Genomic DNA, 14,423 nt, shown 5'->3' with positions numbered 1-14,423 from the left:
AGCTTGTCTCCTTCCTTTTTTTTTTTTTTGCCTTTTCCTCCTTTCCTCTTTCTCTCCTCTCCTCTCCCACCAGCTTTGTTCGCCCTGGCTGTGTACTGGAGTTGCCATGGTGATTGCTGGAGCGTCTCCGCATCCCAGGGCAGGTCCTGTGCCCGGCCCTGGGAGCGGCAGGGCCCACTCCTGCCCCTCAGGGGGACCAGCCACCATGTCCTCCTGGGGGTGGGGGTCTCTGGGGACATCCCTGTGACACACCCTGGTGTGTGAGGGGAGGATGGGTCAGGGTGCAGGGTGGTCCTTGCCCACCCGGGATGGGGCCATGCAGCACCTTGTGCTGGGAGAGGTGCTGGCAAGGCTGCTGCGTGGTGTGGCATCATTAGCCTCTCATTGCTGGAGCTGTTAATCTTCGATAAATGTTGCTGATGAGTGAACATCACTTATGGAAAACAGAGGAGCCTGCTGCAGCATGGGCTGTCCCTATAACGGGCACCTCCATGTGCCAGCAGAGGGGCAGAAAGCTGTGCAAGTACCAGGCTGAGCCCCATTAACTTTTATGGGACACGTGCACCTTTCTTTTAGGGAAAAAGCTTTCTTTTTCCCACCCTGGGAGCCATGCTATTGCTCCTGTTGATATTATGTCACCATGCAAGTACCTGCAGAGACTTCACCTTGCCTTGGCCATGCTCAGGACCCTGGGGTGCAAACATCCCCAGGACTTTGGGCAAAGTGATACCTGGATCCCAGATCCTTTTTTGGGGCATGATGTACATGGAGGACCAACGCTGGCAGCGGGGACTTAGCTGCATGCCCAGCTGGGGAAGGTGCCCCTTCATGAGCCATATTCTGGTGTTGGAGGACACGAGCAGAGCAGCGGTTTGGAGGCAGACAGTGACCTGTGGTCTCTGGTGCTGCTTGGCAGACAACGAGATAACCTTTCAGTATTTGTCAGAGCTTTTGTGTCCCTTTCATGAGATAATTAGGGTGACGTGTTATTAGCTGATTACTGGGGGAAAAATATATTTACTGAGGATTTATTCTAGAAACATTAATCTTGTGTATAGTTGCTAAGTCCCCATAAATAATCTGGTTTTGATAATCAATTGCTATTGTGACCTCCCTTATAAATATCAATTAAATGCACACTTAATTCACATAAAGTTGCCAGATTTACTTGTACGTTTCTGTCCTGCTGTTTGCCTCAGGCAGTTGTCTGTGTGTGTGTTAGCTCCACTCTGTTTATCAGACAGCCCCAAACCAGGATGTGGCTTGCCAAGGCGGAGCAGTGGCAGCAGCAGCGAGGCTCCTCTCCTGGGGTCCTATGAGGAAAGCCCAGCACATCCCAGCTCCCTTCTAGATCAAACAAAAGTGCCCTGCAAACAGCGATGCACAGAGCCCTTCCCCTGCCCTTTTTGTGCTTTGTGTCAGGTTTGAGGGGAGCAGGAGCAGTCCAAAGAGATCCTTCACCCAGAGCAACCCAAGGTGCATGGCCGTGCGTGAGCTAAGCCCCAGTTTGCGGGTGCCAAAGCCCCTGCAGAGGCTTTCAGCAGCCTTGGTTTGAGCTCCAGGGTGATGGCAGAGCTGGGTGTGCAGCTCCCGTAGCTCTGTGGTGCCTTTTTGCTTGTTCATGATGAGGCTTGGCTGGAAACCCAGGTCTGGGTGGGCTCTGCAGGGTCCTGAGTGACCTCGGGCCAGTGGTGGGAGTTTCTCGAGCCTCGGTGTGGGCGGGTGGGTCAGAGGGGAATGAAGTGGGGCTGTTGTAGGGGTGAGGCAGTTGGCCCTGGCTAGCAGGACATGTCACTGTCAGCTTCCTCTGGAGCTGCAGGGAGATTCCAGTCTTGAATCAGGCTCTGTTGCTTGTCGGGGCTACGGTGACTTATTTTATCCTCTTGCAATGTTGCACACCCAGAGAGGGAAGAGGACTGGCTTTGTTCTGGCAGAGCCCAGAGGTGCTGGTGGCCTTCCTGCCAGGGAACACATGGATGGGCCAGGTGGGAGCATGGCAAACCTCCTGCTGTGATTAGGGATGTGGGGTTTTTTCCCCTCACCTGTGCCCCCTATGGCGCTGCCCCATAGCTGCAAGAGCTGGTGGTCCCTGGAGCGCAGCCTGCCTGCCCCTGCCAAGACACCAGGAGGGACAGCTTGAGCAGTGATGGTCTCAGTGACAGGGACCTTGCTAGGGGAGCTGTAAAAGAAATGATGAAGCTGTTGGAATTGCTGGGAAGACGTCAGCTAAGATCTCCTCCTGAGCCTGGCTGGAGCCCAGCCTGCTAATTGTGGTGGTAGGGGAAATACACAAACATACAGATGGCAAGGAGAACAGAAACTGCTGCCTCTTAATATCGAAAGCTCTGTTTCTGACCAACTGAAATCGACATATGGCAGAAGATAAACGCTAACAGCTTTGGGGGAGAGCGGCACACATCACCAGCCTGCTCAGGAGCACCTTGAGCCCTTGCAAAGCCCTAAGGGGGATTTGCCTCTCCCTGGGCAGCAGGATGGCCAGCCCAAAGTCACTGCTCAGGGGAGCATCACCTCTAGGGTATCATTCCTTGATTTTTTTTTTTTGTAGTTGCAAAGGGGCTGTGCCTATAGCTTGTAACAGATGTTCTGTCCCATGGGGCTTCACCCTGACCCTAGACACTGAGGATGGGATGGGTGAGATGGACATCAGGCAGCAGGAGGCAGCTCAGTCAGCCCATGGGACAGTGAGCCTGATGCTGTGCTCCAACCCACGGTGTCTGCGGTGCCTAAAACCCCTTGGTGGCCATGTGGTTGGCACATATACGGTGCTGTGCTCCTGGCTCTGCCACCCCCTGCATAGCCACGTGTCTCCCTTGCACCCTGCGGGGGGGTGCAATCTTTTTCTGACCACTTAAAGGCTCCATTTGCTGCCTTCAACAGAATTAGAGTGGAGATTACAATAGATTAAAGGAGGCGGTAAGCACCCTCTGTGCTGCTTGTGTCATATGTGAAGGCCCCATGGGGGCCAGCTGGGTTGGGGCTCTGCTGAACCCTTGTCCTTTGCATATTTTTTGTAGGATGGTCCATATTAAGTGGCTACAAGTGTGTTTTCTCTTCGGATGCCATGGTTTGGAGGCAGTTTTATGTCCTGGCAGGGACGTGGCAGTGCCCTTCACACCGCAGCTGCGAGCTGTGCTGCACTGCTACCCGACTCTAGCTGTTTCAGAAGCACCTTCCTGGGGCGTAAGAGAGACCAGAGGAATTTGGAGCCTGCCGGGGAAGCTCCAGATCCATTTTGCTGCCAGCCCTGAGCCGAAATTCATCCCCTGGAATGTGACTGGCTGCACGGCGGCTGGTCTTGAACCTCCAGCTTCCGAGCATGCACTGATGGCAGTAAGGTTGCCCTGTAACCTACACCCCTTCGGTGCATCCTATTTTTGTGGAGTCTGTCCCCTCTGTGACGCCAGGGCTCGCTTGGCCAGCTGTCACCCCCAGTCCAAACTCCCACTTCATTGCATTAATATCTGTGCGGTGTCTCTGGCTAGAGATTTGATTTCAAGTTCCCTCCCCAGAGCAGAAGGAGTTAAAAATAGTAAATCCACCACCCTTCATTCTCTGGCTATGACGTAGCCTCCCATTTTGGAATTACAATGCCAGTGTGAATATGGTCTAAAATAAAACAAATGAGCGTGCTGTGCTCACTCTGCAGAATAAAAGAACAAGTTCCAGTCTCGAGCAACACCATGGAGGAGCCTCTGTCTGCTAACCTGCACCTGCAGAAAGCAAAAATTCAGCTTTCTTGCAGCGCTTGTGTTGGCCAGATGAAGGATGATATGCACGGAGTGATTAGCGGGGTAATAGAGGTGGCATCCAGCCCACTGGGGAACCAACTGATTGCCGGAGGAGCTGGAAAGGAATTAGCTTAGTGCATTATGGTTTGACACTGTCTTCCTCCAGCATCACATACAAACCGCCCTGCCAAGGGGTAGCTGGATGCCAGAAGTGAATTACTGGGGCAAAGCTGTGCTGGATGCAGCTGTGGTCCATGTAAAGGGCAGGGCGTGAGCAGCGGGCACCAGCCCTGAGCAGCAGCCTGCCTCCATCTCCCCGAGTGGGGCTCTTGCTCTGAGCTGGTCTAGAAAATCCAAAATCTTCACATTTTTCCCTCTCAGATGCTGCCCTAGTTTAAAAATGCTGGTTCCTGGCTTGCTTTGTAATATTTTAAATATAGCATCCTTTATTTTTTTAACGTATGCACCATATGTTTTGAAAACTGCAACAAAATCCGTGGGGCTTGTGGGTGGAGATTAAAGGGAAAAAAACATTTCCATACAGGAAGCTGCAAATGCGAAACACAGCAGCAAACAGAAAATCCCTCAGTGCATCAGCCAGAAATAAGCTCCTTTCTGTCCTGGCTGCCTCAGACCCACTCCTGTGCATGCAAGGAACTGACCTGAACCTTTCCATTGTGTCAGCTCCTCACCCAGATGCCCTGGCACCAGCTCCTCAGCCCCCTCCAAAGCCTGGTGTTTGATGCCACTGTGTCGGAGAGCATCCTCCTTTGCTTTTTCCCTTTTTCAGTGCTGTCTATTTGTCTTGTTTGTTTGGCTGGCTGGGCCCGATCCCTCAGGATTGGTTGCTGCATCCCTCAGCTTTGATGGCAGCGGGGAGCGTACACCGTGGCTCACTGTGCTCCCTCCCAGGAACAAATGCAGACTCAATTTAGCAAGAAATTCAGCTGAAGCAAAAAATGACGAGCTAATAGGTTTCATCTCTTGGCCAAAGCCTCAAGTTTTTTTCCACCGTGCACATCTGGCGCGCCTTGAGCCGAGGACCTAAAGGCATTTGCTTGCAGGGACACCCCAAACCTGCCCAGCCTGGTTAGAGCAGAAAATAGCAACATGTGGGCTGGGGCCGGGCTTGCTCCCCAGCCCGGGCGCTCTCCTCCTGTTCTCTAGCTGCCGGGAGCTGCCGGATGAGTCGTTTCACCGCCTGCAGCTCACCCACTTGTCACGCCTCATGAATAAAATCTAGGGGAGGAGATGGGCTGTGGCCAACCTGTGGCTGCTGGCAGGCTGCTTCCCTCTGGGGCCATCCTGCAGGTCCCCAGCCATGGTCACTGTCACCCCCGCAGGCAGGAGAGGGGCTGGGTGCCAAGGACAGTGGTGCGGAGGGGGCTGGTGGGACCCCCATGGCTGCCGGGTACCCAAAGCTCGTGCTGGGGTGGCCCTGAGGGGGATGACACCAGTTGGCCACATTGGAGGAAGGGACCTGGGACAGAAACCCCCTGAGAGTCAGAGTCAGCCCCTTGCTGGTTCCCAGCCTGCAGTGATGCCTCTTCGTGGGTTCCTCTGTGTTTGTTCCAGCTCTGCAGCATCCCCTTGCAGTAGAGGTTCGGGGCTGGGGCTGTGTGTCACCCTGTGGGATGTGGGGCTCTTGTGGCATGGGGATGGCAGGGCGGAGGGAGGGTGCTACCAAGGACCTTAGCTGCACATTGTGTCCTCTGGAGAACATGGCCTCAGGTACTCCTCCTGCACCTGGGACCTGCTGAGAGCATGCTCTGCGACCGTCCCAGTGGGTTTGTGCTCAACCAGGTCTCCATCCCGGAGTAGTCCTCAACTCAGTTTGGGGCTCAGGCAGAGCTCAAGCCCAGCACACCATGGATATGTGATGTATCAGCATGCTGGACTTACTCATCTGCCTCGCCCCCACGCTCATACACAATTTACTTGTATCTATAGCAGCCTGGGCAAGATTTTTAAGCTGAACCAGATGTAAGGATGAAATTCCATCTTCAGCCTCCCAGTGGGGATCCCTCCTTGCCCGCCTCGAGTAAATCTTTCCGCTGCCCAAACCGCTGATCTCAGGGAGCGCCACACATCTGCTGGGAGCCGGTGGGATCAGCATCCAACAAGAGCTTACGGCTGCCGGCCAGGGCTGGAAAACATCAGCGGGGTGAGGGCTGCAGGTCTCTGGGGCACTGCAAGGTCTCTGGACCTGTGGCCGGGGTCTCTCAGCTTCTCCCAGCTGGCTCCAGCCCCTCTGCATACCCCCGGGCTTCATGCCCATTGCTTATTGCTCGTCAGACCTCCTGAAGCATGGCTGACCCCTCTGATTCGAGAGGTGATCCCTCAGGAGAAACCTGGTCTGGCTTTCTGGGCTGGGATCCAGCATTTTCACAGCCTCCTGGGTTAAGAGCTGATGTGTGCATGCCAGCGGTGTCTGCTCAGGGCATCGGAGCCCCTGTGTCCCCTGCGGTGCTGGGGCTCTGCTCTCACTTCCCACCTGGGTGAGAAGAGCTCCGGGCAGCGTGTGTGGCACTGGGAGCTGCATGGTGCTACAGGGTATCTGAATCAAGCCCTTCTCCACCTTGCATGTCTCATAAAGGCTTTTTTGTCTTCAGCTGACTCTTTTCTAGCGAACCCTGCTCACAGGTGCTGGGCAGGAATGCTTTGCTTGGACTGCTACTGCACTAGGATAAGCCCCCAGCGAATCTCTCCCTTTGCAGGCTTGCCCTGCCCTCCCGTTTCTCCCCCCACCAGCTCCTGCAGTTTCCTTCTGGTGTGCTGAACATGCACATCATGTCTGAGGCTCAGCCTGATGTTCTCTGATTTCTGGTTCACCCTGTACGCTTTTGCTGCCAGGCCTTTTTGCTGGAACAGAGCAGATCAGGTGGCTGCCTGAGAGTGCACGCAGCCAGCCTCCAGCACCCACACTTGGGGTGACCAGGCCTTGTGTGGGGACCTCAGGGTGGCTGTTGGGAGCTGGGAGCAGGGTCCTGAGCACCTCTGAGCTAGTCCGCACCATTCCCTCGTCAGCATCCTGCACCTGATGCCTGTGCCAGCCACAGGCATCGCCCTGCAGAGCCGACGGGGTGAGTTGCATCGGAGCCATGAGATGGGGACATATCCTGCGTGCTCGGGGAAGCATCTTGCTTCCTAGCACTGCCAGTCACTGTGGAGCATCCTTGCTCAGGGATGGGGCAGAGGGGGCAGCTCCCAGCTGTTCTGCTGCAGCCACCCTGGGGCAGGATCCCGTGCCACCCCACTGTCCCCCCAGGACCACCGTGCTGTCCCCTCCTGTTCGGTGCAGCTCCCAGCTGCAGGCTCACCATGGCTCCTGCCCTGCAGCCAAGCATCCCAGCCATTATTAATTAAAACACAATCTATCCTCTCTCTCCCTCTCCCCAAGCCACCAAGAACTGCTAAAATATTCTCAGGGCTAATAGGGAGGGGAATTAAATAGTTACTGTGCAATTCAAGCTGTGCCTTTTGGAGATTTATTGCCGCTCCTGGAGCCCGTGATTCCCTCTTGGGTACTATGTAGCTCAGCAGAAATCTGCCTGCCCAAGACAGTGGGCACACTGTGCGAGGGGCTCAGGCAGCTGCAGTGTGGCCAGCCTGCTGCAGCTCCTGGGTGCCCAGAGCTGGGGGATCTCTTCTCTGTGAGCCACTGGAGGTGAACATCTCATCTCTGCCCACATGCTGGCTGGCTGTGCTAGGCCCCATGGGACGGGCATGATGCTTGTGTTAGGATGAGAAGTGGCGTGCTGCTGGTGGAGAGCAGCTCCTGCTGCAGGCTGCTGCGGGGAGCAGAGGCAGGGGGGTCCTGCTCACACCCGGTGTGGGGGCACGGGCTGCTGGCAGGGCCAGGGGCTCTGCTGGAAGCGTCTGCATGGTGTCTGCAAACTCATGAGCACCCAGAGTCCCGGTTGCAATTGCAGCTCAAGGAGCTCTTGTTGCCATGACGAGCTGTACAAGCATTAGCTGGGAAGAAAAGCCCCCAGCAGCGCTCGGTGGAAATGGGAGAAAGGCGGCCAGCATGGCAGCACACAGCCCCTGTGCAAGCCACACACCACTGTGGGTTCCGGTGTGGGTCCTGGAGGGGCCGGGGGTGCTGTGCGTGCAGCAGGGTGCTGTGCTTGTCCTCCTCCCGCAGCCCCGTGCGGCACAAGGACCTCTTTTCCCAGACAATGGCTTTGGCGTCAGCGGCGCCCTGGGTGTGCCTGTGTCACGGTGACCTGCGGTGGCAGTGCCGTGCTGCCAGCACAGCCCTGTTCCCTGTGCTCCCAGGGTCATTTCCGGGGGTGTCAGGGCACGCGGCTGACCTCAGCAGCCCCCAGCAGGCCGGGGAGGAGCTGCCAGGCTCAGGAAGCCGCTGAGCGCTTCACAAGGCTTCTCACCCCACACAGCCCACGTCCCTCATGGCCACGGGGCTGTGCCGGGGCAGGTCCTGACCCCACAGCGAGGAGGTGCATCCCGCACAGCCCCAGCCCCAGCAGGCTCTCTGGGCTTCCCTGGCCCTGCCGGGGGAAACACACATCCTGCAGGCAGGGGCAGCTGCCGGCAGCTGGGGGGACAATTGCCGGCTTCCTCCGTGCTCGCGCTTAGAGAATAATTTCCATGAACGCAGCCAGGAATGAACTCGGCCGCACATTCTCTATTCACTGCTCCTTTTTTTTTTTTCCCATTTCCCTCTAACCTCTTTCATTTTCTCCATTCTGCTTCCCTCTTTCCCCTTCTCCTTTGGCTCCCCCAGTGACCTCCCTCCTCTCATTTCAGAGCAGTACCAATGTCCTGCTGCCAGCAGCTGCCTGCCCTTGCCCGCACTATCCCCTGCTGCAGTGCTGTCCTGGCACCCACGTCCTGTTTTTGTCCTGTGTCCCACTGAAGGAGGTGACACAGGGTGGGAGTGGCACGGCGGGTGGACAGCGTGAGGCAGGTGGGAGCAGTAATGGGTCATGATCTGATTAGGGAAGCCTGGGGCAAGATGGGGAGCAGCGGCAGGCCGAGGGCTGTCGCTGTAAGCCACAGATGGCTACGAGGGCAGAGGTACGTGGCCTCGCTGGGTTCCCAACCCTGCCTGCTCCATGATTCCCTAACGGGGCTCTTTTACCATTTTTGGGGACCCCTCAGTGCTGCTCCCAGCTCAGTGGTGCCACCACAGCCCACTCCTGCAGCTCCGCATGTGGTGCCAGCAATTAATGCAGTGCAAACATTGGAAGCAGCAGCAAAATGTGGAGCAGCCGGAGCCAGGTTCACAGTGCCCCGCAGCAGATCCATGGCACCTGCACTCAGCCTTTGTCAGCAGCACCCAGCTTAAAAAAATAACGTTAAACTTAGGTAAGGGATCATGGAACGCTTCTGAGTTTTACACAGGGGAAAGATTAGAATGAAAATATTTTAATGAAAGGTAGATAAGCAATTTTCTCACTGCTCCAAATGACTCCAAATGTGTGGAAGCATGACAGAGAGCAATGGCCAGCAACCTGAGCACCAAGATGGCCACAAGCCTGTCTCTGCAGCTCTCGGCTAAGCCACCGCTCGGAGCCCCCCAGTTATTTGGGGTACTTTGTCCCATCTTTCAGCTGGGCTACCTGTGCATGGCATAGCTGGGCTGCACACGCCTGCGTTGTGCCCTTTACCAGGCTGTCTGCAGACACAGCCCCGGTGCCTTCCCCACTGCTGCATCCTTGGCAGGGATGGGGCAGGAAGTGGCTGCAGGGCCGGAAGCCAGACAGTTCCCATGTGCCGAGGTCGGAGACACCGCAGCAGCACAGCAGCCGCGGCTCTCCCCACAGCACCGGCACCGGCTGGCCCAAACTTGCCCTTCCCTTCCTCCCCACGGCCACAGCCAAGCTCCTCCTTGCCTTTGGCCTCTGCAGGACAAGCCCTCAGCTCTGCAGCTGATGAGAAAACCATGTCCCGCGGCTCTGGGGCTCCCACCCTTCCTCCCTGCCACCCTCGGGGCGCAGCGGGGCTCCGGCACGAGGGAAAATCCTGCCCCTCGCCTCCCGCAGGGCTCCCACACACCTCTCTACTGGTACGCCTGCGGGGCAAGCCCAGGGGCTCTGGGGCTCCTGTCTCCCCCCCCACCCCTCAGCAGGGTCTCCTTCGTGCCCTTCCCACCCAAAATTACACAGCATGTCCCAGTGCTTCACCCCAGCCTCTCCCTCAGCATCTAGCCCTTCCTACAGAATTCCTTTCTGGTCACTCATTGCCCCGCTTCGGCCTCGACGCCTCCGGCCCGGTGTGCTGGCGGGGCCGGGCTTCCTCTTCCTGAGCCTCCCCAGCCCCCGCTGTGCTCCCGGCCTCTGACCTGGCCTCTGCTTTGCCTCCCTGCGATGGCACCATCCTGCCCAAGGGACACGGGGCTGCCCCACTTCTGCCATCCCTGGGGACAGCTACCGCCTGGTGTCATGGGGCAGGGACCTGAGGGTTGCTCACGGCCTGGAGCATCTCCTAGGCTGGTGGCGGCCCCACTCCCCGTGCCCTCCCTGGGGACAAAGCTCCTCGGTGTACTCCTCAGTGCAGTTTTGGGTGCTGTTTGGGGGCACTGTCTCTCCCACCCAGATTCTGAGCTCCCGTGCTTGCGTACGGCTGCCGCTGTGTGTCCCTGAAGCGGCGCAGGGCACCGATCCCTGACCGGAGGTGCCACCTTAATCGGGATCAGTGGGGGATCTGCCACGTGCCCACGCGGCCCCACACCACATCTCACTGCCCCACTATCCTAGGGCTGTGCCCAGCGAGTGCCAGGGGGACCTGGAGGCAGCCCTGGTGGGATCCAGCCCTGGGCAGCCTTCTGCACCCCATCGGGGGCTGCAGATGCATTGATCACTGGGTGAAGCCCAATTAAAATCCTGCCCTGCGATCACAACAGGAGCAAACTGGGGGCAGATTAAGGCATTCCTTGGGCAGCTCCCACCCCTTTGCCTGCCGTATCTCAGCCCGCAAGGCCACTAATGCTACTTACATTATTACTGGATTATTTGGGTGTAATGAGCTTTGCCCCGCTCAGCTGTCCCTCCGTGCAGGGGTGCTGTACTGTGTAATACTTCCTGCACAGGGCCACGAGGCGGGCAGCTGACTGCTGGAAAACAAGCAGAGCCCCAGCAAAACAATGTGTTAATGTTCCTGGCAAAAATTCCATCGCGGGGCTGAGCCTAATCACAAACCAGGGAGCTCGGGGCTTAGCGCTGAACAAAGCCAGCAGGACGGCGGCAGTGCCCTAAGCCGGGTCCTGACCCATCCCCATGGGTGCCAGTAGAGTGACTCCATGGGTGTCATCCCTGCCAGTACGGTGACAGCCACAGGCACCGCTCCATCACCTCTCCCATCCCCAGCTCCCTTCCCTCTTCTCCCATCAGTCCCGCCAGCACAGGGGCTTGGCCATATGGACACACAGATGCTTCCCCTAGAGACCAGAAGTACCAAATAAGTGATGTTGGTATTTTTTTTGACACTGTTTTTTTCCTCTTTATTATTATTAATGTTTATTTAAGTGCTGATGTAATTTGCAGCCTTTCAGCACCGCCGCCCCCCGCTTCCTGCTGTTCTGGCTGAGCTGTGTGCATTGCCGTGGCTGCATCCCAGGGCTTGCCTCCTGCTTCGCTCCCCGCCAGGGTGTGAGCACAGGGTGCATGGGGCGAAAAGTGTCAGCGCTATGACTCTGCTCTGCTGGACACCCCTCCAGCAGGGATGTCCCCTGACTGCAGGAGACCCAGCCCCGGGTGCTCCTGTTGGGAGCCGGCCCAGGGTTCCCCCGGCTGCTGCAGCGTTCGTGGGCTCACAGCTGCTACAGGAGGTCCTGGACCCCTCTTCCCAGGGTTTGTGCCTCCCTGCAGGAGCATGGGTGGGGGCACTGCTGCCTTTATGGGTGCCTTCCATTCTGCTTGGGACCCCAAGGTGATTTGAAATCCCAGAGGCTTTCAGGAGCTCGTGCCATGGCTGGAGCCTGAGCTTTGCAGAGGCGCAGGGGGGTTCTCATAGAGCATCTCAGCTTTCCTTGCAGCCCTCAGCCTGGATTCCCAAGCCAGCAGAGAAGCAGCAGCCTCCAGTCCTTGTCCCTTCACAGCCCCAGGGCACAGAGCAGAGTCAGGGGGACCAGCACGTTGTCACCCTGCTGTGTCCCCGTGGGCGGTAGCAGCAAGCAGCCCCGCATGTCCTAGGGCATGTCCATGGGTGCTTGACCCGTGAGATGGGCTTTTACCGTGAGATGGTCTCTAATCTCACTTTGACTTTTCTTTCTTTGCTTTTTAGGCCAATAATGGGCTGTTTCAGTTCCCTGACACCCGATCTGCCCTTCAGTGAATGCAGAGCCTCTCTGATGAGTGAGCTCCTCTGTCCCGTGCCCCGTCCTCCCTGCTCCACAGGGTGCTGGCGTGCCAGCTTTCAGCCCGCCGCGTCTCCTGTTCCTGGGTAGGCAGTTCAGCTCTGGGTCAGAAAGTCTCCAGTCCTTTGAAATCCCTGCCCTTCAATGGCTGGGTTGTCCAAATTGCAAGTCCGTCTCTGAAACCTCGCAGCAAACATGGCCTTGCTGCTCGGTCTGTGCCAGCCACAATTAACATGGCGAGGGACAGCCCGGAGCTCCTGCGAGCAGCGTGCAGGTGGAGCAGGGGAAGCAGGGGCTGCTCCTCGCAGTGTTTACAGTGTGTGTCTGGGGTGTGCTGAGTCAGCAGAAAGACCTCTGCTGTCTGGGGTGTGCTGAGTCAGCAGAAAAACCTCTGCTCCACGCTGTTCCTCCCCTGTGGCAGGGGTGAGGCTGCAGCGCATCCGTCCACCACAATGGTCAGCAGAGCTGCCGGAAGAGGGTCAAGGAGTGGGGTGAGCACCCGGACGGCTTTCTCTGGAGCTCCAGTGTCCCCGTGTGCCCGTCCTGCTGAGCACAGAGGCCGCACATGTCCCAGTGCCACTGCGGAAGGAGTGGTGGGGCTGGGAGGCTGCTGCTGGCCAAGGAGGTGAGACCTGCCCGGGCCGAGGCTCTCAGCTGCTGCCATCCTTGACAGCTCCTTGAAAAACGACTTCTCCATTGAGTTCCCAAACAAACAAGTGGAAGCTCCACAAGCTAACAGTTCTTTCCCATGCTGCTGCCAAATGAGCAGGTCAACAGCAAGCCAGGGCTGGTGGAGCCGAGCCGAGCAGGGCAGTGTCGGGGTGGCCAGTCCCTGCGTGCTCCTTCTGCACCCACTTTGCGGACAGGAGAGCATTGGGGAGCTGTGCACAGCTTTGGGGGCGATGGCACAGGTGATGCAGTTGTGTAGGGGCAGTGAGCAGGGCCGGGTGCTTGCACTGTGCTCTGGTGAGGGGCTGACTCTCAGGGTGTTGCTCTCCTTGCCCTGCACCCTCAGGTACCTGTATGTTTGAGGGGAGCCTCCCAGAGCATCCCCAGGAGAGGACCCAGACCCCTTCTGCATGTGCACCCTGAAAGGGACCTGCGAGAAGCAGCACTTGGGATGCAGACCTGTGAGCCACATGTGGGTGGCTGCAGTTCTGTGGGGACAGGGAATCCCAGACCTGGGCAGGGATGTGCACCCAGGTCAGGGCCACCAGGGACCGGCATGGCCTGGTCTTTAGCTTCAGCATTGCCTAATGTCTGCCTGCAGCGGGAGTGTCTGTGCCGTGACGCCCAGCCAGGCCACGTCCCGAATGCTAACAGACCCCTTCCCTCTCGTTTTTCCCTCCCTCCTTTCTGCCAGCAGTTCCCTACCAGCAAAGCCCCTACACCCCCGGGAGTGGCTCTTCCGTCATCCAGTGCTACCGCTGCGGGGACACCTGCAAGGGCGAGGTGGTGCGCGTGCAGAACAACCACTTCCACATCCGCTGCTTCACCTGCCAAGGTAAGACGGGGCAGAGCGCGATGGCACTAGGCTGCCCGTGTCTCTGTAGGATGCCAAAGCCACCAGGCTGGGTACAGGGGTGCCAGAGACCTGGGTGCTGTCAATCCCTGGGAGCTGCACATGTGGCTGGGGGCTGCTGTGTCCTTCACTGCCCGTCCTCAGCGCTGGTGTCTGCGAGGAGCAAAGGTTGCTCCCCCTCGACAAGGTGCTCAGGCAACCACTGGCTTCAAAGGGGACGGACCCGGTTGGAGATCTTGGCAGAGCTTGCTGCCTGCTTTCCAAGTGAAAGGGAATAAATAATGAGAGGAAATCCTCCTGTCTCACTTTCCCTGTCAGCTTTTACCCATGCCACCTCAGGCTCGCTGCCGCCAGCTCCCGCGCCAGCCCCGAGGTTCATCCCCACCACGTCCACAGGAGCCTGGCACGGACAGGGCAGCCCATGGGGATGCGATCTGGGCCCCACAGCCAGTCAGGCATGATCCTGCCTCGGGTTTTCTTGCCTTGGGTAAAGCAGGGAGCTGGGTTGTGCTGGCAGGTGCTCAGTTGGTCCCCCTGCTGCACCCCATCACCTTGCAGGAGAGGTGATGGGCATTGTGCACAGGCCCCTGGAGCCCATTTCTGTTCTGTTCCCGAGGTGCCTTACGGGGTTGGATGCTCTCAAGGTCTCCCTGTAGATGGAGAAGATGCAGGAGGGGAATGACACTGAGGACCAGGGCTTGCCATGTCTCTGTGCATCACTCTGGGCTGTGCACCACCCACAGCTCCTGCTGCAGGGAAGGAAGTAGGGGGCTGGATGCCTCCCCAGCAGCCCCATCCTGCACCCTGCTGCAGCCCAACACTGACATCGTGT

General features: G+C 57.8%; 1 protein-coding gene across 4 annotated transcripts in view; it reads left to right on the top strand.

The window, feature by feature from the left end:
- The window catches only part of ABLIM3 (actin binding LIM protein family member 3), a 42,118-nt gene that overhangs the window by 11,604 nt on the left and 16,091 nt on the right, over positions 1-14,423 (top strand). For 2 of the 4 annotated variants that reach the window (XM_080554892.1, XM_080554893.1), the window contains exon 2: positions 13,433-13,573. In XM_080554892.1, the coding sequence (XP_080411018.1) occupies positions 13,433-13,573 (141 nt within the window). The remainder of the gene's footprint in view (positions 1-13,432; positions 13,574-14,423) is intronic. The other 2 variants (XM_080554895.1, XM_080554894.1) reach the window with 1 other exon arrangement.

Source organism: Anser brachyrhynchus, assembly GCF_964034855.1.
Source record: "Anser brachyrhynchus genome assembly, chromosome: 14".
Classification (NCBI taxonomy): domain Eukaryota; kingdom Metazoa; phylum Chordata; class Aves; order Anseriformes; family Anatidae; genus Anser; species Anser brachyrhynchus.
Note: the sequence above shows the minus strand (reverse complement) of the source record. Positions and strands in the feature narration are given on the sequence as shown.